Source organism: Narcine bancroftii, chromosome 2, assembly GCF_036971445.1.
Source record: "Narcine bancroftii isolate sNarBan1 chromosome 2, sNarBan1.hap1, whole genome shotgun sequence".
Taxonomy (NCBI): Eukaryota; Metazoa; Chordata; class Chondrichthyes; order Torpediniformes; family Narcinidae; genus Narcine; species Narcine bancroftii.
The window spans coordinates 32,990,783-33,018,097 of record NC_091470.1 but is presented as its reverse complement, the minus strand read 5'-3'; the positions used below and the strand labels follow the sequence as shown (position 1 = coordinate 33,018,097).

Here is a 27,315-nt window from a genome sequence, read left to right as displayed (position 1 = left end):
AGCCGGGATGATTTAGGACCGCGCATGCACCAGCCGGCACAATTTAGGACCGCGCATGCACCAGCCGGCACTTTTTAGGGCCCCTTTGAAATATATGCCTGCACTACCTTAATCTGGCTCTGCCTCCCAGTGGCCAATCATTTTAATACCACACCCCATTCCTACACTGACCTGTCTGGCCACAGGCTCATGCACTGCCAAATCACAACTATCTACATATTGCTAAGAGGTGCTTCCGTACAGATGAGATCATGCACTGATACCTCATATGATCTCTTAACTCGGTGCAAAGGCCATCCTGACACGAATTTCAAAGATGACTAAGTAAGTTTGTGTTTTATTCTTTTCCTCATTTTCATAAAGTGAATCTATGATGTTATCTCTCCCCTTCGATCCAAGGCTTAGGTTTAAATGATCAAAACTTTCATAGTTAAACTGAACTGATGCCACCTTGTACCTCAGAAGAGCCTTTCACCTGTAACCATGAAACCACTCTGTCACAGGTAACAGAATCCTTCAGGCCCAAGTAATTATTACAAGAGTACAAAGTGGCAGAGAAGGGATTTGAGGCAACAATTAAACTCTGCACTCAGGGGGAGGAATTATGGACAGAGAATAAATCACTCAGTGAGTCATGTGTTTTGATTCATTAGCGAACACAAGTATGAGGCCCCACTTTATTTAACCTGTTTCAACGTGTAGACATGCCTGAGGAACATAGAGTGGCTGCACATAGAGAACAAGAGAAAACATGTTTAAAGAATCCAAATTCGACCAGCCAACCGAGATTCAAAGGATCTGCATCGAAGACTCATAAGAAGAAGCAACTAGAAATTTAAAATAAAAGGGTGTTGAGTTTTAGTCAATTCAGGTTGGGTGTGTTGCTAGGTGTTCAGCCTATGTTATCACTACTGTGGAATTTCAAATTCATAACAATGTATAGCAATAGGAAAATTTTTGTGTCATCAACTTTACAGTCTTGATGTACATGTTACTTGTTGATTACATCAGTACCATTTGTCTATGCCAATGTAGTCGTCGACCAACTCAGCCCTTGCATTGCAGGTTGATAAATACTGATCTCGAGCAAGGCCCAACATCTTCTCTGCAGAGAACCTTACCCACTGCTCAAGGCCCTGAAATATTAACAACAGCACCAATTTTCTATCACATTCATAAATGGGACCTGAATATGATTGTCAAGCCCAGCCTTTGCCATCCTTTCCAAATTGCTGATGAACTCTGTGCTTGCTAGACCATTGCAAAGGGGAGTTCGACGTCAACCACATGACAGCATACATTGAACCATCTCAAAGTCCTTCATAGGGCCCTAAAAAATAAAATTTGACATCCAGTCACATGTGCAAATGCTCAAAAAGGTCAGTTTCCAAACAGCATCTTAGAAGTTTGAACCCAAATGAATTCTCCCACAGAAAGAAACCATTTCAGAACACCAGAAGATTTACTCAGGCCCTAAATCTGCCTCACCATTCAACGTGATTAGTCACAACACCCCCAGGCCTCATCTTTCCTGTGCCAGTGCCCTATTTCCTGATCTTTCAAAATGCATCCTCTTCCAATAATCCAGCCTCCGTCACCCTCCAGGGTAGAGAATTCCAACCACCACGAGAAATTGTTCCTGTACCTCTCAGTCTTAAATAACCATTTAACTAGATTCCCTTGCATGAGATTTTCTCTCTAGTGAAAACATCTAGACATCTTGGTCCCCAGATAATATTACACATTTCAATAAGATCACCCTCCTTCTTCCAAGCTCAAAAGAACGTAGATCAGTGGTTTTCAAACTTTTTTGTTCCATCCACATACCACCTTAAACAATCCCTCACTAATCACAGAGCACCTATGACATAGGGAATGCTTAAAGTGTTATGTCAGTGGAAAGATAAAGTTTGAGAACCACTGATGTAGATCTAACTTCATTGCCCACTAATAAGGACATCTCCCCTCTTCTCAGGAATTAACCTATTTAATCTCTTTTATCAATAAAGCATTACTAGTAGAGTTAAACCGTTATCCAGAATTTATGGAACTGGCAGCCTCAAGCAACAAGCAAAAAATATTGCAGAAAATAAATAGGCAAAAAAATACTGAAGTTTAAAATTGGCATGCCTTGCCAATTACACAACACGCAGACTCAAACAACTGGAAAATTCACTTAACCTCCATCTACCAATCCTCATTAGGGCCAGACACCCAATGGGTGGGGTGAGGGTGACAGACATCACCAACACCCTGTACGACTGTAATAATAACATCCCTTGCACTCAATGTTAGCAAAAACAAAGGAGATGATTGTGGACTTCAGGGGAACATGACCCAGTCCTCATGGAGGGCTCAGTAGTGGAGAGAGTCAGGAACTTCAAATTCCTGGGTGTCAACATCTCCGAGGATCTGTCCTGGAGCCTCCATGTTGACTTGGTGAAGTGTTTGAGGAAATTTGGTACATTACCAAAGATTCTCAAAAACTTCTGTAGGTGTCCCGTGGAGAGCATTCAGACAGATTGCATCACTGCCTGGTATGGAGGTGCCAACTCCCAGGACAAGAATAAACTCCAGAGGGTTGGTAACTCACCCTGTAACATCACAGACACTAGCCCTCACTCCATTGATGACATCTACAAGAGGCAGTATCATACGAAAGCAGCTTCTATTCTCAAAGACCCCCAACACTCAGGCCAAGCCCTCTTCATTGCTACCGTCAAGAAAAATGTACAGGAGCCTAGAGACGTGGACCGCTTCTTCCCTGCTGACATCAGATTCCTGAATAATCAATAAACCAAAGAAACTGCCTTACTTTTTCGTGCACATTTTTAAATGTATTCTTGTAAGATGTGCGCTATGATCTGCCGCAAAACACTGAATTTGTCACTTGCTCATGACAATATATTCTGATCCCTATTTCTCTGCTCTGCACTTTTGCAAAAGGTCAATATGGCATTTGTCTTCCTAATCACTTGCAGGACCTACTCACCAACCTTTAACAATTGATGCACAAGAACACTTCGATCTCACTGTACTTTACCATTTACATATTTATCTGCTTTTAGTTTCCTCTTTCAAAAGTGTAAGTTCTCCATCTGACAAGTTTTCACCCACTCATTCAACTAATCTACATTGGTCTGCAGAGTCCAAATCATCCTCATTATATGAATTGTCCACCCACCTATTTTTTCTGCATCGACACAGCTGGAGATCTTCTCCTCCATCCCAAATCCAAATCATCGAGGAAAATTAACTTACAAATAATTTCAGTGTATAAAAAGGTAAAGTAACATTTGTTAGCTAAACTAGCTTGAACTTTAAAGTACAAACAATGCAAGAATAAATCTCGACGTGCGGAAAAGATAGAACCATCTTGCCCAAACGTGACTTTCTAATTTGTCGGTGGAGCTCATGGAAGATATTTAACGACTTTCCTTTCTTGAGATGGTCACCTCAGGCAGTGGCACACACTTTTTTGCAGAATGTAGATTTGCCAAGAGTGTGTGTAAAAGATTATTGCAAGAGTCCTTTGTCATGATTCATCCTTAGCAACAGTGTGACAGAGGTCTCTGATTGATGGGCTTTTCCTGGGGACATATGCAGAGACAGACATCTAGAACTGCTGGAAGACCATCGACTCGGGTCGGTGAAAGACAGCCTTTGGTCTGCCCAAAACTTGTTGGTCGTTCAGCACACAGAAACATCAATAAGGGAATGCACATTCCAGGCTGCAGAAGGGCGTGCCAATGGATGCAATGAGGCTTGGCACAGAAAACACACTGGTGCTGTTGGGAAGGACCACAGTCTGGAATCCTTTGACAATGAGCATCGAGGGGCTGAGACCAATGGGAACAGGATAGCACAGTGGTGGCAATGGTGTAAATAGAGAGTGTATGTAACAATGTATAATGAGGGGAATGTATGGATATGACTCGAGACCTTGAACACTTTTCCTTTTGGTAAATAATTTATTGTCAATTACATGTTGACTGCTTATTAAGCAGACTGTCCAATAATTATAGTACCCTCCATTATGTTTGGGCAAAGAGACTTTGTGTCCTTTATTTGCCCATGATCCACAGTTTTTTTTTTAAATGTGTATAATCAAACAATTCAGATTTGATTCAAAGTTATTTGTATACATTTTGGTTTGACCATGTAGGAATTACAGCAGTTTTCATATACATTGTCCCCTCATTTCAGGGCATCATAATGTTTGGGACATAGCAATGGTACGTATATTAAAGTGGTCATGTTTAGTATTTTGTGGCATATCCCTTGCATGCAATGACAGCTAGAAGTATGTGATTCATAGACTTCACCAGGAGTTGAGCATCTTCTCTTCAGCTCCTGCTTGTTTCACGGGCTTGCCCCCTTAGGTTTTCTCTTCAGCATGTGGAAGGCATGTTCAATTAGATTTACCTTGCGCGACTGACTTGGTCATTCAAGCATTTTCCAGTTTTTAGCTTCGAAAAGCTCCTTTGTTGCTTTGACAGTTTGTTTTGGATCACTGTCCTGCTCTAGGCTAAAGCACAGACCAATGAGTATGGAGGTATTTGCTTGAAACTGAGCAGATAAGATGTTTCTATACACCTTAGAATTCATTTTGACATTGCCATCAACAGTTACATCATCAAAGAGGATGAGTGCACTAGTACTTTTGGCAGCTAAACATGTCCAGGCCATAACACCCCACCACTATGTTTCACAGATGAGGTTGAATGCTTTGGATCTTGGGCAGTTCCTTAACACCTCCACACTTGGCTCTTGCCATCACTTTGATACAGGCTCATCTTGGTCTCATCTGTCCACAAGATCTTTTTCCAGAATAGTGGAGGCTTTTTTTAAAATTACTTCTTGGCCATCCTATTTCTGTGTCTAACTCGTGGTTCGCATCTTGCAGTGTAGCCTCAGGGTATCTGTTCGTGAAGTTGAAAAATGGCATCTATAAACTGCAAAGGGACAAAAACCTAGCTCTCTTGTACTGTACCTGCTGCAGAAAAAAAATGAACCAATTAAACATAGTCAAGTACTCACAAACACCTGTGAAGCCACATGTCCCAAATATTATGGTGCCCTGAAATGGGAGAGCTGTGTATAAAAAGTGCTCTAATTTCTACATGGTCCAACCAAAATGTCTAGAAATAACCTTGAATAAAATCTGTAATGTGCACTTTAATTATGTGTGAATTGTTTGATCACAAATTTAAGACTGTGGAGCCCAGTGGCAAATAAAGGAATGAAGCATTTTTGTCCAAACATAATGCATATTTCCTCCATTGGCACCATTCATCAGGAGTATTGCTTAAATAGGACTCAAGGAATTATTGAGGACCCTCTCCATCCAATACACGGAATCTTTGATCCACTACTATCAGGGAGGTGGTATCGGAGCATCAAAATCAGTTCCACTTGGCTGAGATGTAGTTTCTTCCCACTGGCTGCAAGCTTCATGAACAGTATCCTATATATTTTGTTTAAAAATTATTCCAAAATAGATATATATATATTTATTTTATATCAGATACTAACAACATACAATTATTATGTCCTATTTATTGTCTGTGTACGTATGTGCACTGGAGTCCAGGGAAATGATGTTTCATCTGGTTGTACATGTACAATCCGATGAAAATAAACAAACTATAATCAGCCGAATCGGAAAATTTTGATACTTTCTCCATTTTAAACACAGAGTGGGGTGGGGGTGGGTAGGAAATGGGGGAGATTTCCTGGTGTCTTTCCCTTCATCCAAATATGCTCCAGCTGCCTTCATACCTCCACACACATTTCTTGGCACAGCCCTTCAGATACCGATTTCACAAATCCCCACAGGGCGACAAGTCTGGAAAACAAGTGAAATTAATCGACCTCAGGTCAGCTCACCTCCAACAGATACCACTGTCCAATTAGCAAAGCTCCTTAAACGTCCTCAGGGACTGCTCACACACTCATTCAGGCAAATACAGACTCATCTTGAAATTACGTCCTGAAAGGTAACAAAATGTAAACCTATAGCACCGTTGCTCTAAATATAGGCATTAATAAGAGCTCAGAGCAGAAGTCCAACTCAACGTTGCAGCTAAAGGCACTGAGAGCAATCCGAGACAAATTGAGGCCCACACTTTTCCTTCAACTATCAGCAGTGAAGATTTCCTTTTTTTTCCTGCTTCTCAGCAATTCCATTACTGATTTTCTCTGAGAACACAATGTCCTTGATTATTTGGCACCTTGCCCATGCATCTGCCACTCATGCAGGTAACTTAACAGATTGTATGAAGCAAGGATATCTGATCAGGTTCAGTGACCATGCATTTGCTCCCATGCCTTAGGGCAATGATTCCCCAACATTTTGCTCCCAGGCCACATCCATAGCGCGCACCCACCACCCCCCCCCCCCCCGCCCATAACACATACACACAAATCAACCACACACCTCTACTGCAAATTTAGAACAGCAACTAATCTAACACTATAAACAAGGGTATATATTTCGCAAATAAAACATATAGTAAACCAATTGACAGTAAACGCGTCACCATCTCCGGCCGTCACCGCCCCCGGCTGTCACCGCCCCCGGCCGTCACCGCCAACGGCCGTCACCGCCCCCGGCCGTCACCATCCCCGGGCGGTCAGTCGCTGTCCCAACTGGATGCTTCCTGAGCAGTCCCGCCCCCGGGCAGTCACCCCCACCTCACCTGACAGATAGCGCTTAAGTGTTGAGGGCTGACTTTTCCAGAAACATTCGGACCGCCCCCTTTTTCCTCACCGCTCCCTTAGATCTTTCCACTGTTCCCGGTGAAGGGGGGGGGGGTAGCACTGCCCACTTTGGGAATGACTGCCTTAGGGGTTCTGGCTCATACTCAGAGACCAGTCCCAGGCACGTCAAGGCCACAAGGGGTGCCCCTCCCTATATACACTAGCTGAAAGCAGTCCTGGCATCAAACATGTTTCTGTTCATATGTTCATTTTGTTTAGGAATATTAAACTGAATTGACCATAGCTTGACAAAAGATGGAAATCTTAAAGGATCAAAGTAAGGTGTAAATTGTGCTGAGGTACATATGGATGTGTGAACCAAGCATGAAACGCAGAATATATGAGGAAAAATTAACACAGGCAATCACAACCTTTGGCAGAATTACATCACGTTACCAGTGACACTCCATCAGTAATGGAACAATAATAAGAGATTCGAGACAGCTGGGCATTTTCAAACAGAACACTGCAAGAATCCTGACCTGCAAGTACCATTTTCATTTTTGGAACCGATTCAACGCAGTTACTTTGATGAACATCACTGCTCTATTCCCAAGTGTGGCCGTGACCTCTCTTTTGCTCACCACTGTAACTCTCCCACACATTCCAACCTTCTCATCTTTGGCCTCCCAAAGCACTCCAAATGTCAGGAATGGTATCATTTCCTGGCCACTCTTCCCTTTCCCATTCTGAACAATGATTTCAAATTCTAACTGCTTCTTCATTTTCCCCACTCAGGAAAGCTGCCCTACTTTATTATTTCAGAAGTCTCTCGGTACATTTCCCACGTGTTCCTCATCACTCCAGTTTCACTTAAGACATAGAACACATTCACTGCTGTGTGAAATTAGAATACATCATATCTGGTCGTCCAATATAGCCTGTCCTCTAATTGGGCATTATTCATTCAGTGCATGTCAGGTCAGTTCACCACAAAAGCTACAAACATTCATTTGGTTTTTTTTTGTTTATAACTTCCTCTGGTAGCATTCCCAGTGCTTGCTGTTATGGAATCCAAAATGTTGATGACCAATTAAAGTTTCATAGAACTGAAATTGAGATGCATCAGTACACACATACAAGAGTAAAGGTGGCAGCTTCCTCAACAAATCAAACTCCTGCTCTGACCAAACTAAAAGAAAAATAGTTTCATTAACCTGTGGCCAGATTTGCCCTTTCTTACCGAGGCTGAATCAGAATGACCAACAAAGCAATCAGGTGTGCAAAATACCATGACATACTTGTTGACTGACTTGTCCAGGATTTGCATTTGACCTATACAATCCTATGATTTTTTTTTAAAAAAATGACCTTCCTCCCATCCCCAACTCTTAAGGATGTCAAATCTCATTTTGAATAAAACCAGGCAATCAGGTGAACCATTCATCTACCTGAAGCTGCACTTTGTACTGAGATGCTAGATGGACAAGACCAATCAAACTGGACATACTTGGTTTGAAAGGAGGGCCACAATAGTTCCAATAGAAACCCACAGAAGGAAAGTGGAAAATTCGTTAAAGGAGATAAGGAAACACTGGGTTCTAAGGCACGAGCTGACAAGTGGTCTAAATGGACCACTGGTCAGAAATGATACAGGGGCCTCTTTGCACTGTAAAGCATTGATGCCAGCAGGTAAGTCATACAATAATCAGCCACATTGGAACTAATTTCTAATTCACACAAAAGTTGATCACTCATTCTTCACAAATGGGTCCTGCTCCTTCAATAATGATTTTCAAACTCATTTCCTTGCTTTCGAATCCTTCCATTCCATTGTCTCTCCCACTCATATAGTCCTCCAAGACCGTCATTCTTTCAATTCTGCCTTCTCTCGTAACCTCCAAATTTAATCACTCCGACTTAGCATCTGTGCCTCAGCTGTCAAAAGACCAGGTTGATTCATTCACTCCCTCAACCTTCTTCGTCTGACTTTCTCCCCTAGTTGGATAACTCTTGAGAATCATCGGAGCCACAATAGGCTCATTGGTTCCTTTTGTCACTGGGCAAATTTGCTCCACCAAGTGATAACTTATTCCTTCAGATACAAACAGATACCACATTGGTTGAAATAAAATCATGAAACCTTTTCTGGTTGGTCAACTCAATTATTTCAGCACATTCCAACCATCAACACCATACGTGAATTTTGGAAGAGACTGAATTCGGTGCCAAGGCTCAGACCCGCTGGATTGAGAGGGTAGTGGAGGGGTTATGGCACATACAGGTCAATGGGCACTGCATTTGAATTCAGTTCCTTGCCCCAAAATGCCGAATCAGGATCGCCCAAGAAGAAAGAACTTTTGGCGGGTCAAAAGCTCAGGGGAATGAGAGGGAGGAAAAGGAACAGGAAGGGGCAGAAAAAACTGGAGCGAAGCCAATGCCAGTTGTATTTCCCATCTCTGTCGTGGGATAAAATACAAGATGGACTGATGCGGCAAACAACATTTAATGTACCTGGGAGTAATCAAGTCGAGTTTATTGACATCTGATTGCACAAATACAACTTGACATAACACCATTCTCCAGTCCTCAGTACAAACAAACAAACTATACATATGCAGAATAAATATCATAGATACAGATTTATGGTCAGAGTACATACATGACAACACATACAAGCCTGAGATTCTTTCTCCAGCAGGCCAGGCAGAATTACCACTTATTGGTAGTGCAAAAAAAAGACACACTGCATATACATGTAAATAAATAAAGAATTGTACACAGTTAATGAATGTAAACAAACATGCAATAGAGAGAATAATAAAAATCAATAAAGTGCAAAAGTAAGAGTCCTTAAATGAGTTCCTGATTGAGTTTGTTGTTGAGGAGTCTGATGGTGGAGGGGTAGCAGCCATTCCTGAACTAGGTGGTGCAAGTCTTGTGGCCCCTATGCCCTTTTCCTGACGGCAGCAGCAAAAACAGAGAATGTCTCGGGTGGTGTGGATCCTTGATGATTGCTGCTGCTCTCCGATGGCAGCATTCCCTGTACACGTTCTTGATGGCGGGGTATTGGCGTCCCCATACTAGACGGTGATGCAGCCGGTCAGCACATTTTCCACCACACATCTGTAAAAAATTATCAGGGTTTCTGGTGTCAAACCAAACCTCCGCAAACTCCTGAGGAAGTAGAGGCACTGATGTGCTTTCTTCGTGGTGCCATAAGTATGTTGGGTCCAGGAAAGATCCTCTGAGATAGTGACTCCCAAGAACTTAAATTTTCCCCCCCTCTCCACCACAAATAATTATTGTTTCATGAATACGAGAGTCTCAGATGGTCAGTGTGAGCAGTTTGTTGGGTCATTCAGCATTCTCACCGCCTGTGTGGTGGTACACCACCTGCCTACTGCAGGGGGCAACCTCTGTAACTGCAGGAGTGTAAGGGGACAGGACAACACCTGGCCGGCTGTCAATCAGTCGGCCTGAAGGGATCAAGCCCCACTCGGTTGGGTGTCAATCACCCTCCGGGATACAAGCCTGCGCTGGCCTCCCAAAGTCTCATTCAGAGTTGCTGCAGCCACAGCCAGCCTGGCTTTGTGGAAGTCTTTGAGGATTAAAGCCTGTTGTACAGTCTTTACCTTGTGTGTGTCTGATTCTGGCCAACAGCGCACCACAGCCTGTGGGAAGAAGCAGTTCCTCAGCCTGGTGGTGCTGGCTCTGATACTCCTGAATCTCTTTCCTGATGGGAGCAGCTGAAAGATGCTGTGTGCAGGGTGGAAGGGGTCCTCAGTGATGTTGCGCGCCTTCTTCACACAATGATCCCAGTATATCATGTCGATTGGGGGGGCGGGGGGGGGGGGGGTGTGGGAAGAAAGAGAGAGACTCCAGTGATCCTCTCTGTCATTCTTATGGTCCTGTGCATTAACCTCCAATCCATTTCTCTGCAGCAACCATACCACACTGTGATGCAGCCGGTCAGGATAGAGTTCCTATGGAAAGTTGACAAAATGGTGGCCAGTAGCCTTGCCCACTTCAGTCTTCTCAGGAAGTGAAATCACTGTTGGGCCTTCCTGACAAGTGAGATGTTGAGTGTCCATGATAGGTCACTAGTTAGGTGAACTCCAAGGAGCTTGGTGCTCTCCACTCTCTCTACTATAGAGTTGTTGACATGTAGTGGAAGGTGGTCGTTTGAATTTTGGAGCCGAAAACAGTTTGGTGAAGGAAAACCGCAAGTATTGATGATGGGTTCTGACCTGAAACATTGACCATTCTTTTTCTCCCACTGACGCTATCGACCTGCTGAGTTCCTCCAGCAGATTTTTTTTAGTTGCTTCAAATTCCAGCATCTGCAGTCTCTCGTATGTAAACGAGCAGGAATTGAGTTTGCTTTGATGTTAAAAAATAGGCCAGCCTTTTTAGGAGATGAATTTGTTGAAATGCACTCTCCAAGCAGCTGATACAAGTACAGTTGCATTTTTATGAAAAATACAATAAATGAAGGATAGGAGGAGGAAATTTTCACCTAATATGGGCTGATGTTATGTGAAATTTACACCTCTTTGGAGGTGTAAAGCCGATGAATCAAGAAACAACCTTGGCCAGGGTACAATACTAGTCCCCCATGGCTAGTGAGGATACTATTACATTTATGGTGAGAAAAAAAAGCTCTTTAATCCAAAGACTTCAGTTACTTATGCACAACCGTGGAATATTTCATTCTAAGTGAGAATTCATTTCAAAACAAAAACATCGAAAGCCATTAACAAAAACAATAGGTCATGTTATCATTTCAATCCAACTCCTCATAACCATACTCTAAAATGAGTCCAAGAGCCGCTGGCCCAGCTGGAAAGAGCGGCACATCCCGCAAGAGCCAATAAAAAATCTAAATTCCCCTCGTTAACAAGAGTTTTTATTGTCGCCCAAAGCCCAGGGATCCCACCATCACATCGCCATGATGTGGGGGGGGTGGGGGTGGCGAGGGGGACCTGGTTCTTCTAGCTGTGCCAGACTTCGTCAGCTGCACAGGCTTGACAGCCAATTCAGAGGAGATTACACTCCCACTCTGCCAATGCTTTGGTGAGTAGCAAAAGAAAAAGGAAAATGCATAAAATAAACAGTTCCATTCTTTCTTGGTGGAACGGGGAGGGGGGGGGGGGGGGCACCAAAAAAAGAGTTTTCTCTTCTAAGTGGCCAAGTAAACACCACTTTGCTTTATCCAGAGTATTGCAAGGATAGTTTGGCAGCCATATTACTTCTTCAGGCCACTGTCATTTAAAATTCAAAACTCAAGTCAAGTACTACCAAAATAAACCACTTTGCTGGGCAGAAGCCCAAAAAAGCACTTTGAAGAACTTCACAATCTAGGCTATGCACAAGAAGTTGCTAAAACACTCGTTTGCTTTTAATCACTGGGAACCAATGTTATTTGGCATTACACCATTTCAAAGAACCATTAGGGCAAACTTCTTCGACACTGCATTTGCCAGAACTTGTCACAACATATTTACTTAGGGTTGCAAGCTCAACTCTTGAATTTGAGGAACGGAGCTGGGTTCCCAACATTCTTAGTTTGGCACTACTGTACTGGCAGGAACAGAGATATTTTACAAGGAGACAGCTTAGGTAATTACTGCACTTAGAATCAAAATTTATTGTCGTGAACATGTTTGCGGCAGCATTACAGTGCAAATATTGCCAGAAAATTAAATTTAACAAGAAATAAATTTGTGCAAAATAGAAGAGAAAAAGTGAGAGAGTGTCTGTGAGAGACCAGATATAATTTCCCAAGCACATGCCTAAAGGTTTTGCGCTCTTTACATACCGTGAAACACAAGAGAGAGAAAGCTACTCTCTCCCCACAAAGGAAATTCTTCTGTAAATGGCAGAGTGTATCCATGGAGAGGTAATCCAAAACATTTAGCTGTGTAGGTGGAAGGAAATCCAGAACAATGCCTGGTGGAGCATTCAAAGAATAATTTTAAAATTTCAAGGAAGAAGTAACCCAAGTATTTCCCTGCATTTAAGATGACCCTGGTGAAAGAAAGAAAATTAACACCACAAACCCCTGCAAAGTTATGAGGCATGGAATCAATGGAATGCTGGCTGTATGGATTAATAAATGGCTTGCCTGCAGAAGGCAGAGGGTAGTAGTCGATGGAACATATTCTATCTGGATGTCAGTGACTAGTGGAGTTCCACAGGTGCCCCAGCTTTTTTTGATTTTCATTAATGACCTGGATGAAGAAGTTGACGGATGGGTCAGTCAGTTTGTAGATGGCATGAAAATTGGAGATGTGGATAGTGTAGAAGGTTGTTATCGGTTACAATAGGATATAGGCAGGATGCAGAGTTGGGCAAAACATTGGCAGATGGAGTGCAATCTGGACAAGTGTAAAGTGATGCATTTTGGAAGGTCAAACTTGAATACAGAGTACATGTACATGGTTCATGGCAGGATTCTTGGCAGTGTGGAAGAACAGAGGGACCTTGGGTTCCAAATCCATAGATCTCTCAAGGTTGCTACACAGGTTGATAGGGTAGTTAAGAAGCGTTTTGGTATGCCGGAACTCTACAAAATCTGGTTAGATTATACTTGGAATATTGTGTTCAGTTCTGGTTGCCTCATTACAGGAAAGATGAGGAAGCTTTGAGAGAGTACAGAGGAGATTTACCAGGATTAGAGAATGTATTCTTATGAGATTAACAGCACAAGGGATTTTCTCTTTGGGGTGAAGAAAGAGGAGAAATGACTTAATAGAGGTTAAAATATGGATAAGTATCTAGTTATAAAATTAATTGGGACAAAAGTGAAACTATGCCCTTAGAAAATGGGGATTATACACAATGCAAGGAAGTAATTCAATTTAGATGGCCAGATGCTGGAGTAAAATATTTAGGTATTCGTGTGGAACCACAGTTTAAAAAATTTATTCAAGTTAAATTACTCACCATTATTAAAGAAAAAAAAATATGAAATGGAAAGATGGAATACACCTTAATAGGCAGAATAAATTGTGTTAAGATGAATATATGTCCTAGAATACAGTATCTTTTTTAATTGATTTCAATTCCTCAAAAAAAATTTAAGAAATTAAATGCTTGTGTTAGGACATTTTTATGGAAAGGGAAAATGGCAAGAGTTTCTTGGGAAAAATTAATGAGAAGGTACGATTATGGGGGTTTGCAGCTCCCCAATTTTATGAACCATTATAAAACAGCCCAGTTGCAATTTATTAATGTAATATATGACAGACAAAATTTCAGCTTGGGTGAGTATAGAACTTAGTAAAATAGGGGAAGCAAAACCAAAATACTTTATTTATAATGGGAATTCAAGATTATTAATAGCAAATAGAGAAATTCCTATATTGAAACATTTAATTGTGCTTTGGAATAAGGTTGATAAAGAAATCGGAGGAGGAAGTTTAATGTCAAGAAGAACATCTTTATTTCAAAATTGATTTATTTCATTTTCTATGAGAAATCAATTTTTAAAAATTTGGCAACATCATGGTGTTAAAAAGATTGAGGATTGTTTTGAAGCGGCGAAACATATTACTTTTAGTAGAATGAAGGAGAAGTTTAAGGTATCTGAGGACACTTGACTTTGTTATTATCAGGTTATAGATTTTTTTTACATGAAAATTTTGGTCAAGATCTGTTTTTGCCAGCAAGACAGAGGTGGAGTCATGATTATGTAATGGAGTTACAAAAAATTTCTTTTCTGTAATGTATAGTTTGTTACAAAAGAAAGCTCAGAAAATAGGGGTACATAAATCAAGACAAAGGTTTAAATTGAATTTTGATTTGAATAAACAACGAGATGGAGTTATGAAGAGAAAACATGAAAAACATAATAAATGTGAGGTATAGGTTAGTAAAATGTAATTTTATTCATCAGCTATATTTGACACCACAAAAGTTAAATAAATTGAACCAGGCCTTTTCGGATTTATGTTTCAGATGTGGACAGGAAGTTGAGACATTTCTGCATTCCACTTGGCAGTGACCCAAGAATAATCCTTTTTGGATAGGGTTAAATATTCACAGGATCCAATGTTAATTTTATTGGGTAATATTAAAGGGGTCAAACCTAAATTAAAAGTGAATCTGTACCATGTGAAGTTTGTTCAAATTGCTTTAGCAATAGCTAGAAAATGTATTGCTAGAATTTGGAAGTCCAATATAGATTTTGGAATGGAGAAATGGCTTGTAGAAGTTCAGAGTTGCATGCCACTTGAGAAAATTACTTTAATTTAAGAGATAAATGTCATATATTTTGTAAAATATGGTGCCCATCTTTACAAAATATTGGTATGAATATTTATATTAAACTCAGACATTCCCTTTCTCCTAAAATAAGTCTCCTTATATTATAAGATGCTTTATAGTAAGGAGTATTCCTGTTGAAAATCTTTATTGTATTGGGTTGGGGGGGGGGGGAGGTGAGGTTAAATAGGGGGCCTTTCTTTCTCATATATACCACATGTATTTGTAATGGATTTTTACTATTGTAAAATAAATGAATTTTTTGTGACTTTAAATTTTTTTAAAAAGGTAAGTGAAGAAAGTTTTTAGGGAGTTGTCAGGGGTAACATTCTTTTTAACAGAATGTAGCGGGTGCCTGGATGCATTGCAGGGGTGGTGGTTGAGCCTGGTATAGTAGTGACTTTTAAAAGACTCTTAGACAGGCACATGAATAGAAGATAAAGGGATATGGGCATAGGGTCGGCAAGGTTTTCGTCTGTTGATTAGGTTACCAAAGGTCGCCACATAATCATGGGCCGAAGGGCCAGTAATGTGCTATAATGTTCTATAAAGTCCAACAAAACCCTTTATTTGGAACTTGAGATGTTGTCCCTGAAACCTTCCCAGCTCACAGGTAATTTAATTGAATGGCCAGCCATTCAATTAAAGGACGGAAAGATCCGTCCTTTCTATAATTCTTTCGTCGGAGATTTCATCTTCACAAACTAAGAATCTCAGTTGAATTGACAAAAATGGCTGATGAGAGGAAAGCTTTTACAGGTACTCATTTTTTCCACCCTCTTTTGAGGGCTATATTCAATTCCACAAAGAGGTAATTATGCAAGTATTCAGTGCATGCAATAAGGCCTTCAATTTGAACCTGGCTGTCAGCACATGGTTTCTTTCCCAGTAATTCTACTTGACATGGTCTGTGTAATATCCATAAGTTTTTCCAAATCCAACACAACTGGCCTCATTACACAAATCTCTGGGACATGCAGTTGGCCCAGCCTTGGTGCCAAGTTCTGGTAAATTGCATGGAATAGAAACACACATTTTTCTTCAAAATGAAGAAATAAAAAGCTGAGTTCAACATGACTAAGGTAAAACTTCGATGTGAAGTGTAGGGATAAGGCATTGTTATCTTGAAAGAAAATCAACAAAGAATGAAAAGATTCAATGTTTGCTTTTAAAACCCTGTAAATCTAGAACAATGAATGGAATTCAATTCTCCGTGGCCACTCCACCCATAAATGCTGCTTGCCTTCTTTAATAGGCAGAAACAATGGTCAACAGGGAGAAGTTGCCCATGGACTTTTAATTATTTATGACACTGCTTGAAACAAAACACTAAAATGCATCCATATCTCCAGAAGCAGCGAAGCAAACAGAAAACAATGCCTGCTGAGAGAAACAGGATCCGAATTCGTAATCTGAAGTCAATTACCATAGAACATAATCCTGCCAAAAATCAGGATCAGATATTTGAGATAATAAAAGCACAAACTGCTGGAAGTTCTGGGCAGCTGGAAGGGAGAATCAAAGACTACATGATGAAAGGTCATTGACCTGAAACAATTTCTGATGAAAAATATTTACTGCTTAGTTCTTGAAATATGTGGTTTGACCTGCTGATCACAAATCACAACTGATTTTCCAACAGTTGCCATATTCAATTTTTGTTTTTTTTTTGGATCATGTGCTTTGAGAAATGTTTTCATTCAGAGGCTGGCATGAAGGAGAAGAATCGTTTCAATAAAAATGTTCCATGAACTGAAAATAAGAAAATCAACTGAGACACGGCACAGAGTCAGAAATTTGTACTAACTGGATTCACATCAACTGCTGGTTGAGCAGTACCATTGAACCTTTAGTCCAACTTATGAGGCCATTCAGCTCATGATATCCATGTGACCCAAATATGTACTGCAAGTTCGATCCACTTCCATTATTTTGGGCCAAAACCCTGCATGTCATGACTTAAATATTTGCATGGTGAACTCCTGAAATATCATTTTTGCTTCCACCCATCTCTTGAACAGTAAGTTTCAAATCTGTTTTCAAGAATCCCACAATGCCCTCCTGCCCCCAAACTCCAATCCTTGCATCACTGGAGTTAAATCCACACCACTTAGCTTCTGACCTCTCTGCTTCCTGGTCAGCCAATATAGCCCTGTTTTCCACCTCATTAAACCACCCTTCGGGCTCCTTTAGTCATGCAAAGGCAATCCCAGCCTGAGCAACAGCCCCTCGTAAAAGTTCTCCAGGCCTGGCAACAGCCTTGTATATCCCTCTGCACCTCTTTGTGTTGGCATGTTCTGCCTCATGTAACAGGAGCAATACGTTCCTTGCCAACATTCCACGCAATCTTCAAAAGCTCAGTGACATCACCCAGTCAAGCTGTAAAACAATTCCCCATGATGTACCAGCAAGAAAATCTAGGATTTGGTCACCTTCTATTTCCCATTCTTCTTGCTGTTTCACTTTTTCTTTAATATTCAGATTGTGCTCCCTCTTGCTCTATATCTGTGCCAATCTTTTGCTTGCTCCCAACTTATACAACAACTGCTTTTCTGCTTCTTATTTCCTTCTCCAATATTCCATCGGAACAGGACAAGACCAGAGCAGCAGCTCACAACCTTCAGCCTGACCCCACCCCCCCCACCCCAATTCACGTTCACTGTCCTCTCCCCATTTCAGATCCTCCTCTTTCCATGGAGACCAAAAATAAGTTCCAATTGGATATCCCCCACACTTACGACACTAGCTTTCCATGCTTTACGTACATGGGCATTCAGCAACCTGCGCATCTCAAGCATCTCCATAATGTCTTTATTACAAACTCGATGCATTTTTGATGACACCTCACCAAAAGCTGGTGATGCATGGCAGCTGAAATCAAAATCCAGTTCAACTTCTTTCACATATTCGGCCCTCAATGTTGTGCTGACCTATATATTCCTATCAAAAAAACCTAAACCCTTTCCTACCTTTTTCTTTCATCCATGTGCCTGACTAAGAATCTCTTAAGTGCCCCCAATGTTTCAGCCTCCACCACCACCCCTGGCAAAGCATTCCATGAATCCACAAGTCTTTGTGTAAAACAAAACTTACCCCTGATGTCTCCCCTAAACTTTCTTCCCTTCACTTTGCTACAAATGTCCTCCGGTGTTTGCTACGCCCACCCTGGGAAAAAAGTTGCTGACTGTCTTCCTTATCTATGCCTCTCATAATCTTGCAGTCCTCCATTGAGTCATCTTTCATCCTTCTATGCTCCAAAGAGAAAAGTCTCAGTTCTGCTAACCTTGCCTCATAAGACTTATTTTCCAATCCAGGCAACATCCTGATAAATCTCCTCTGCACCCTCTCCATAGATTCCACATCCTTCCGATAATGAGGTAATCACAAACTGAACCCAATACTCAAAGTGCGGTCTCACCAGAGATTTGCAGAGTTGCAAAATGACCTCTCGACTCTTGAACTCGGTCACCCAACTAATGAAGCCCAACTTCCCATAGGCCTCCTTAATTATCCTATCAACCTTGACAGATATATGGATTTGGACCACAAGGTCCCTTTGTTCTTCCACGTTAAGTATCTGACCATGAATAGAGGAGCACAAAAAAAAATTCAAAAATGTATTCCTTACTTCGGGTGGGAACCCCTAAACAAGGGCTTGATAAATCAAGACAAAGATGAGAATCAGATTTGGGTATAGAAATCAAACCATTTTGATGGTCCAACATTGTCACATTTTCCCATTTATTTCCCAGCAACCTATTTTTTTCTCTTGCATGAGCTATACATTACTCCACAAAAATTACAAACTGAAATAGGAAATATCACACCAATGTTTTCAATGTGGTCAGGAAATAGGTACTTTTTTTTGCATTCAACCTGGTCATGCCCTAAAGTGAGGCCTTTCTGGGAAGGTTTGAGCAATCTCCTGGGGGAAAAAAAATTAATGGAATTCAATACCCTCAGGCATCTGAATTATTTTTATTGGGGAATTTAGAAAATGTATGACCCAAATGAGGCAGTTGAAATATCAAATAAAATTCATTAAGCTCGCTTTAGCAACGGCCAATCTAATTCCAAACTAGGTTTAGTCCACTGGAAGGTAGAAATGCATAATTGTATTCCCCTGGACAAGATCACCTATAACCTCAGAAACAGAGATGATGTATTTTCAAGAACATGGAATTCATACCCAAGGTACATCAGGGTAAATCTTTAACAATTCCTCCCCTCCTATCTTCTCCACCCCCCCCACCCACCAGTGCTCGCACTGCCGAGGACCCAAGATAAGTCTGGTTATTTGACCCTGGATGAGAGAGGGGTTTATCCAAGATGACGCCAATCTTTTCTTTTTCTTATTCTTTCTCTTTTCTTATTTTTTCCTCTTTTCTTCCTTTTCTTGTTTCTTGGTGGGGGTGGGAGAATTCCTCTTATTTTGTTGTTATTTCTCTCTGTTCTCTTTTCTCCTTTTGGTTCAACATGGACACATTGAGTTTGCATTTCTGCCGTATTATTGTCATTTTTTTTCTTTATAATAATTGAATCGGGTTGGTGCGAGAACACAGCCTTTCTTCACGCCATTGTTAATGGAGAAGGGTTCAGAGAGCTCATTGCTGTATCTGACCCGACCTTGTTGGTTTTCGTGCAGTTGGATAATCATGTTGAGGAACTTTGGGGGACATCCGATGCGCTCTAGTATTTGCCAAAGCCCTTTCCTGCTCACGGTGTCGAAGGCTTTGGTGAGGTCAACAAAGGTGATGTAGAGTCCTTTGTTTTGTTCTCTGCACTTTTCAATCTTCTTCAGCATGATGCTGAACCAAGCCATGAAAGACCCCAACAATGAAGACGCTGTTTACATCCGGTACCGCACGGATGGCAGTCTCTTCAATCTGAGGCGCCTGCAAGCTCACACCAAGACACAAGAGAAACTTGTCCGTGAACTACTCTTTGCAGATGATGCCGCTTTAGTTGCCCATTCAGAGCCAGCTCTTCAGCGCTTGACGTCCTGCTTTGCGGAAACTGCCAAAATGTTTGGCCTGGAAGTCAGCCTGAAGAAAACTGAGGTCCTCCATCAGCCAGCTCCCCACCATGACTACCAGCCCCCCCACATCTCCATCGGGCACACAAAACTCAAAACGGTCAACCAGTTTACCTATCTCGGCTGCACCATTTCATCAGATGCAAGGATCGACAATGAGATAGACAACAGACTCGCCAAGGCAAATAGCGCCTTTGGAAGACTACACAAAAGAGTCTGGAAAAACAACCAACTGAAAAACCTCACAAAGATAAGCGTATACAGAGCCGTTGTCATACCCACACTCCTGTTCGGCTCCGAATCATGGGTCCTCTACCGGCACCACCTACGGCTCCTAGAACGCTTCCACCAGCGTTGTCTCCGCTCCATCCTCAACATCCATTGGAGCGCTCACACCCCTAACGTCGAGGTACTCGAGATGGCAGAGGTCGACAGCATCGAGTCCACGCTGCTGAAGATCCAGCTGCGCTGGATGGGTCACGTCTCCAGAATGGAGGACCATCGCCTTCCCAAGATCGTATTATATGGCGAGCTCTCCACTGGCCACCGTGACAGAGGTGCACCAAAGAAAAGGTACAAGGACTGCCTAAAGAAATCTCTTGGTGCCTGCCACATTGACCACCGCCAGTGGGCTGATAACGCCTCAAACCGTGCATCTTGGCGCCTCACAGTTTGGCGGGCAGCAGCCTCCTTTGAAGAAGACCGCAGAGCCCACCTCACTGACAAAAGGCAAAGGAGGAAAAACCCAACACCCAACCCCAACCAACCAATTTTCCCTTGCAACCGCTGCAATCGTGTCTGCCTGTCCCGCATCGGACTGGTCAGCCACAAACGAGCCTGCAGCTGACGTGGACTTTTTACCCCCTCCATAAATCTTCGTCCGCGAAGCCAAGCCAAAGAAAAGAAGAATAATTGAATCACATGTCGACTTTTTTCTCACTTTAATATCTACATGTGGGTCGATATTTATACTATTTGGTTAATATTACTGATATTTTTGTTTATCTTTTTGATGATTCTTTGCTTTGACTGTATTCTCAAAATAAAATATTCAAAAGTATCCAACCATTAGCCTTCTGGTTTGTTCTTCTAAATTGCATCACCTCACACTAAACCGCACTGAACGTCATCTGCTACTTTTCGGCCAAACTCTGCATCCTGTCTATATATTTTTGTAACCTACGACAACCTTCAACACTATTCACGGCTCCTCCACCCTTCGTATCATCCACCAACTTGCTGACCCATCCTTCATCCAGGTCATTTATAAAAATCACTAAGAGCAGAGTCCCAGAACAGATCGCTGTGGAACTTCACTAGTCACTGACTGGTCACTATTTTCTTTCAAAACAGACCACTCTGCCCATCAAGTTCATGCCAGCTCTCAGTGCATTCCCACTGTCATATTCTTCCACTTATTCTCTCAATTCTCATGCCACCCACTTAAACAATAGTTTATTTAAGAGAGCCAATTAGAGGACCACCCAGCATGGTTTTTGCTTGAGAAAGGAAGCCCATGCAGCCACAAGCTGAAAGAGCACATTAACCATAGGTGACGCCAAAGTCGGAAGCAAACCCAATTTCTGGGGCAGTGCCACCTTAACCCTCATCCAGGAAAAGCAGACAGGATGGATTTAATGCAGGGGCTGGAGGGAGTATGGGCATTGGTGCAAGGAGATGTACCCAGGGACGCACAGAGTCAGACATCCAGAACTGCTGGAAGACCATCGACTTGGTGAATGACGCCCTTTGATCTGCCCGAAACGTGTTGGTCTTCCAGCACATAGAGATGTCGGTGAAGAAATGCTGCTGACTGGCAAATTTCAGGGTTAGAGGCTTCGATAGCTCAGAGGTTAGAGCTCCGGCCTTGTAAATCAGGGGTCGCGAGTTCATTCATTTCTGTGAGGGGCACTGGACAAAGTGGTGACTTCTCTGTCTTTCTTACGGTAGACAAAGTTAAAGACTTTCATGTATGTTATATTCTAAATGTAGCATTACATGACAATAATGGAACCTATACCTTTCAGGAAGGACTCACTGATGCTAGGCGCAGCCAACGCGAGGGCATTGTGGCGAAGGATCACAGTCTAAAGTCCCTCTGTCACGAGGCATTAAGAGGCTGAGACCGAGGAGAAAACCCCTCAAACTGAAGATGGGGGAGTAACCTAAAGGAGCCACAGTAGTGGCAATGGTGTAAATAGAGATCGTATGTAACAATGTACAATGAGGGGAATGCATGGACATGACATGAAGAGATTTGGAACATATTAACTTTGTAAATAATTAATTGTGAATAAAGACTAAAAATTCACTGGGCCTCCTATGTCAGTGCTGTAGTTTTAAAATCACATTGTTACTGGAGTGGCCCACAGTGGAAATAACCATTAAGAGAAGCTCTACATTCTCCAGCAAGGCACAGGGAATGACAACATCCCTTACGTTCAATGTAGAAATTACTTCTTGCGCCCAGTGTGATTCAAGAAAGCACCCAATCAAAATATTCTCATCATGCTTTACTAATGGGAATGGGGGGGGGTGGGGAGAGAGATAAAGTACCAATATTCAATCACATATGCTGGAAAAAGTCATTGTATTTCATGGTGAAGCTTCATGCCATTATAATGGAAAATAAACAGAGCAGTGCAGGGTTGAATGGTGAGACTAACTCGAATTAGTAAGGTACCACCATTTGAAAGACATGGGGTGGTCCACAAATTATAACCTTAGACCCAAAATATGGATTTGAAAATATATTGGGATCATAGTATAAGGTAGAGTGAACGAAGGGGAAATTTAAAGAAAAACTGCTGTCTGCAAAACAAAAAAACCTCATGATTTAGATAAAGCGCATTCCTCCAATATAATTCAAACCCAGCTGTTTCTAATAAACACAGCGCTAGAATTAACACAGAACACTTCTGCAGGAGGGAAGTAAAAGGCCACAAGTTTATCTTTATTGTAAATAGCTCAATCTTGAAAGCAACCCCATCCATTATTCATCGAAGGAAAACAAACTTTGCACAAGGCCCATCATAAAGGTTAAACATCTAACTTGTACCCACAATAACCACATCTATGTTGATTCTGCACCAACCTCTTAATTCCAACACACTTGTAAAGCTCTCCTTTTTAGGAAGTGGCTTGCACAGTTGGTGTTGCCAATTCAGCCTCATGAAAACAGAAGGCCTGATTGTCAGGGGGGGGAAAAAAAACACAACTTGATGTCCAATTTCAAGTCCACGCAAACAAACACAACCAAAAAGTATTGATCATTTTCAGGTGAAATTGTGTCTTCGCAAGAAACCTTCCTTGTACTTTTGTACCTCATGACGCTCTGCACATGCAGACAAGGAAGGGAGCAACTCGGGCTGAAGGCTGGAACTTGAAAGCCGCTGCAACTTGCAATCAATCCATCAGCAAGTTTTACACTGCCACTGAGACAGGTGAGCAAGAGCTGCAGGGAAAATGTGCAATCCCACTTGGGACTGCCACAACTCCTTCCTTCTGCCTTTCCCTTGGTCATCATTGGTACAATGGAGATGAATTTTGATTGGGCTCTTCCTAATATTCATGGTACACTCCCAGTATTCTGCCTCTAATCCGTGGGAATGTACAAGATTATTTTCTGTTACCAGACCAGAGGACCCATAAACCCAGCAGCAAAAGATGTTCACCAAGACAAATGGTTAAACAAAAGTTGCTTTTAATTATCTTTAAACATGAAAACAGAATCAAACTTTAAATTATCTATTATTAATTTAACTCCCTTCTAATTCTAAGTGCACGTGTATCTAATATGTGTGTTTAAGTTCAGAAAAGTTATTTGGTTTCACAGTTCAATCTCTCTTCTCATTCCTCCAAGTTCACTGGTCACAGGCAATTCTTATAATGTGCACAGAATTTAACATTTATAAAGTTCATCAGGCTTTGGTGCTCGAAAGGTAAATGGTTACTGCTCAGGAAGGTTCTTGTTGGTTTTCAGAGAGAAATATGTTGTTCCAGGACATTCACGACTGATGTACTTCCATCAGTCATCCTGACAAAACTTGCCCCATCAGGGTTCTCCAGATGATAACCTCTTTCTTTCAGATCACCACAGAGTTCCTTTCTGTTTCACTTATTCCAAGTGAAACATTAGACAGCCAGTCCTCTCCTCTTGCATTAACCAGAAGGGCTTCAACCAGGCCGTCTTCCAAAAGCTTGCCAGCTTGTCCTGTTCCGGTCTGTTACACTGTGAAGTGGGGTGTGTGTGTGTGTCTCTCTCTCTCTCTCTCTTTCATTCACACTCAGACTGAGAGAAAGTCTGTTTGACTCTCTGTGCTTGCGAAACCACATGACCCTCTTACAACAGCAAATTCTCCTTTCAGACAGCAGCGGCTCCAGCCTGCTCTTTCATCTGTTGCCTTGGTAAACAATAATCCATTAGTGACATCTCTTGAGCACTCTTCAAAGCTCTTGTAAATAGGTGTGGAAAGTCACTGTGACGAGCATAGCTCCAGTATTTCAAATAAGATCGGTATTAAAGTGTTTGCATGTGACCTACTCTTAACAAATTTATCTCCCAAAAACATATCTATATACTGTCACATTTCTTCCTCAAAAAAAATGCTTTAGTCATAAAATTACATTGTCATTCTTAGTACAAGATATATTGTTCCACTCTTTTAAACAGAGCATGTGGTTGATATTTGGAAGTAAAACACGAAAGTCAGCAGACACCATGGTTGAAGTGAAAACAAAATGCTGGAGAAACTCAGTAAGTCATTAAGGTGTATCAAAAGGTGGCCGGGCACCCCAACAAAATGGTTGGGGGGAGGTGCACAGTCCTACAGGCAGGAGTTAATAGGTGGATAAGGGAGGGAGGGCACAGCAGCAAGCAGGGGGAGAAGGATGGCTCTGTGAATGGAGAGGGAAGGGGTGGAGAGATGGAAGAATGAAGACAGAGGGATGGGGGAAGGAAAGCGGGGAACAGAAATTGGGGAAGTTGATGTTAACGTCATACAGTTGGAGAGTGCCCAGATAGAAAATTAAGGTTTGCTCCTCTAATTTCTGTGTGGTCTTGGTTTGACAGTACACTAGGTCATGGACAGATATGTCAGCATAGGAGTGAAGCGCAGAATTGAAATGGTCAATGGTCATTGAATGGACATTTGGAACTCACTGATAGTGGTGGAATCAACTCAATCCACTACATTTGAGAGATATGATGAGCAGCACTTGATTAGAGAAAGCATAAAGACTGAAGTAGGGAGAGATGGGCAGAACAGGTTAGCATGGATGTGGTGGTCCCAAGGGCCTGTTTTAGTGGTGTTAGCACTGTTTGAAGGGGTGGTGGAGACAAAGCTTCTCATAGAATTTGAGCAGTACTGAAATGAATGCATGTATTGCTAGCACATAGAAGGCCAAGGAGCAAATGCTGGTAACTGCAATTAGTATAACCACCTTTATGGTTGGTATGGGCACAGTGGGCCAAAGGACCTGCTTCTGGGTTGTACAACTCTACGACTAATGTTGCCCAACAGTGGATCCAAACAGATGATGGCATCGACAAGCAAGTTTTGACCCATGCAATCCCACTGCCTGAGTCCGTCACCCTTACTAAATTTATTTTAAATTTAGACATTCAGCATGCTAACGGGCCATTTCAGCCCACGAGTCCGTGTTGCCCAATTTACACCCAATTAACCTACATCTCTGGTACCTTTCAAGTGGCGGAAGGCATCTGAAGCCCCTGGGGAAAACCCACGCAGACATGGGGAGAATGTAAAATTATTTACAGACAACGTGGGATTCAAACCCCGGTTCCTATCGCTGCCACTGTAGAAACATTGCACTAACCACTACGCCAAACATGTCGCATACGGTTCTTGAAGTACTTGATTGGCTGAGATACTTCAAAGCCAGTGTCAACTTTTCCACAACTCCACAGAAAACCAACCCTCCCAAGTCTTCCCCAAGTTTTCTCACGGGCTTCAGTTTGCACCACCAGAACTGCGTCTCTCAACAGGTTTTGCTTTTTTTTCTTCAGACCGAGTACAAAATTTAAAAAAAGCATCAACTGTCAATTGCTCCTAATGCAAATGTGATCCATATAATTTCAGCTTAAATCCACAACTCTTCTTGGATGAAGGAGGGGGAGTCATCCACTATTAAGCAGAGAAAGACAAATGAATAACATGTAGAATAAGATGTAGAGGAGTAAAAGATTTCAGGTATCCATGGGTATGAGTTAATTAAACTGATGTTCAGGTGCAGAAAGTACACCGTTACAAAAAAGCAATCAAATGGGCTGATGGAAAATGTCCCCAAGGGAACAGGAACGTTGTGAGGAAGTGCTCCTTTTCATTTCCACATTCACAGCCAACATCAAATTCACTTAGCAACCACAGGATTTCTGAAATGTCATAATTTCCCATGGAACAATGCTTTCACTCTCATTTCCTTGTGGAACTACTGAAGAAAAAAACGTTCTGAAAATATGTTACTTAAAAACCTTGAATGGTCTTTGTATTCAACGAGTGGTCTTCATGTTCAGTGCAAGGTCTGTATGTTCAGCAAAATGTAGCTGCTTCCAGGGTTGCCTGGTCACTTGAGAAACCTTAAAAGACTGAATTTCTAAACTACAAACCAGGCTGTTCCCAGCACTGCAACTCCTTGGAGTATTTAATACCAGCACTAAAATATTTTTGGTGGTGATGAAAGGACGGTCTGAATGATTCAAATCGGAGCCCCTAGATTATTTTCCCATTGATTAAAGGCTAGACTGGAAAACTTCAGATTTTATTGGCTGTGAAAGCTAACATAAGCATGGAAATGCATTGTTGGAAAGTTCACTTGCCCTCTTCTATTTTTGTTGGAACTTCCTGCTCCTTTCATAATAACCTCATGAGGACAGCTGTCTTCACAAGACACGTGGTTCAAACATTAATTGAACTTGTTTAGAGCTAAGAAGGCAAAGAATAAACTTGTTTTCCCATCTAAACTATTACATCCATTGACTACTTTTGAGTGGAAATTAGCAGCATGGATAATGTTATCAGGCAAACTAATGAGCAGAGCTGTAAAAGACAACAGAGTGAAACGTGGGACGTGACCAATCCAGAGCGTCTTAGAGCCATTTCAGGAAGGTGAGGGCCGGGCAACAAACAGCAGATTATCAAAGAGGTGACAGCTCAGTGGCGTAACTCCAGTGATTCAGGTTCAATTCTTGCCTCTGGCACTGTCAGTGTGGAGTTTGTAGGTTCTCCCTGTGAACATTTGTAGTTCCTTTGGAATCAGTTTCATCCCAAATCCCAAACACATGCAGGCTG

At 41.8% G+C, this 27,315-nt stretch overlaps 1 protein-coding gene and 1 long non-coding RNA gene across 6 annotated transcripts in view; one reads left to right on the top strand and one right to left on the bottom strand.

Moving 5' to 3' along the window:
- LOC138753335 (inositol-tetrakisphosphate 1-kinase-like) overlaps window positions 1–27,315 on the bottom strand; it is a 262,270-nt gene that overhangs the window by 90,627 nt on the left and 144,328 nt on the right. Inside the window, exon 3 of one of the 5 annotated variants that reach the window (XM_069916216.1) lies at window positions 5,782–5,848. The exons of the other annotated variants lie outside the window; for them this stretch is intronic. Coding sequence (XP_069772317.1) covers window positions 5,782–5,848 — 67 coding nt within the window. The remainder of the gene's footprint in view (window positions 1–5,781; window positions 5,849–27,315) is intronic. 5 annotated transcript variants of the gene reach the window in all.
- Window positions 219–22,316, top strand: LOC138753337 (uncharacterized). The gene is made up of 2 exons (XR_011351112.1): window positions 219–324; window positions 22,033–22,316. It is a non-coding gene; the product is annotated as an uncharacterized lncRNA (long non-coding RNA).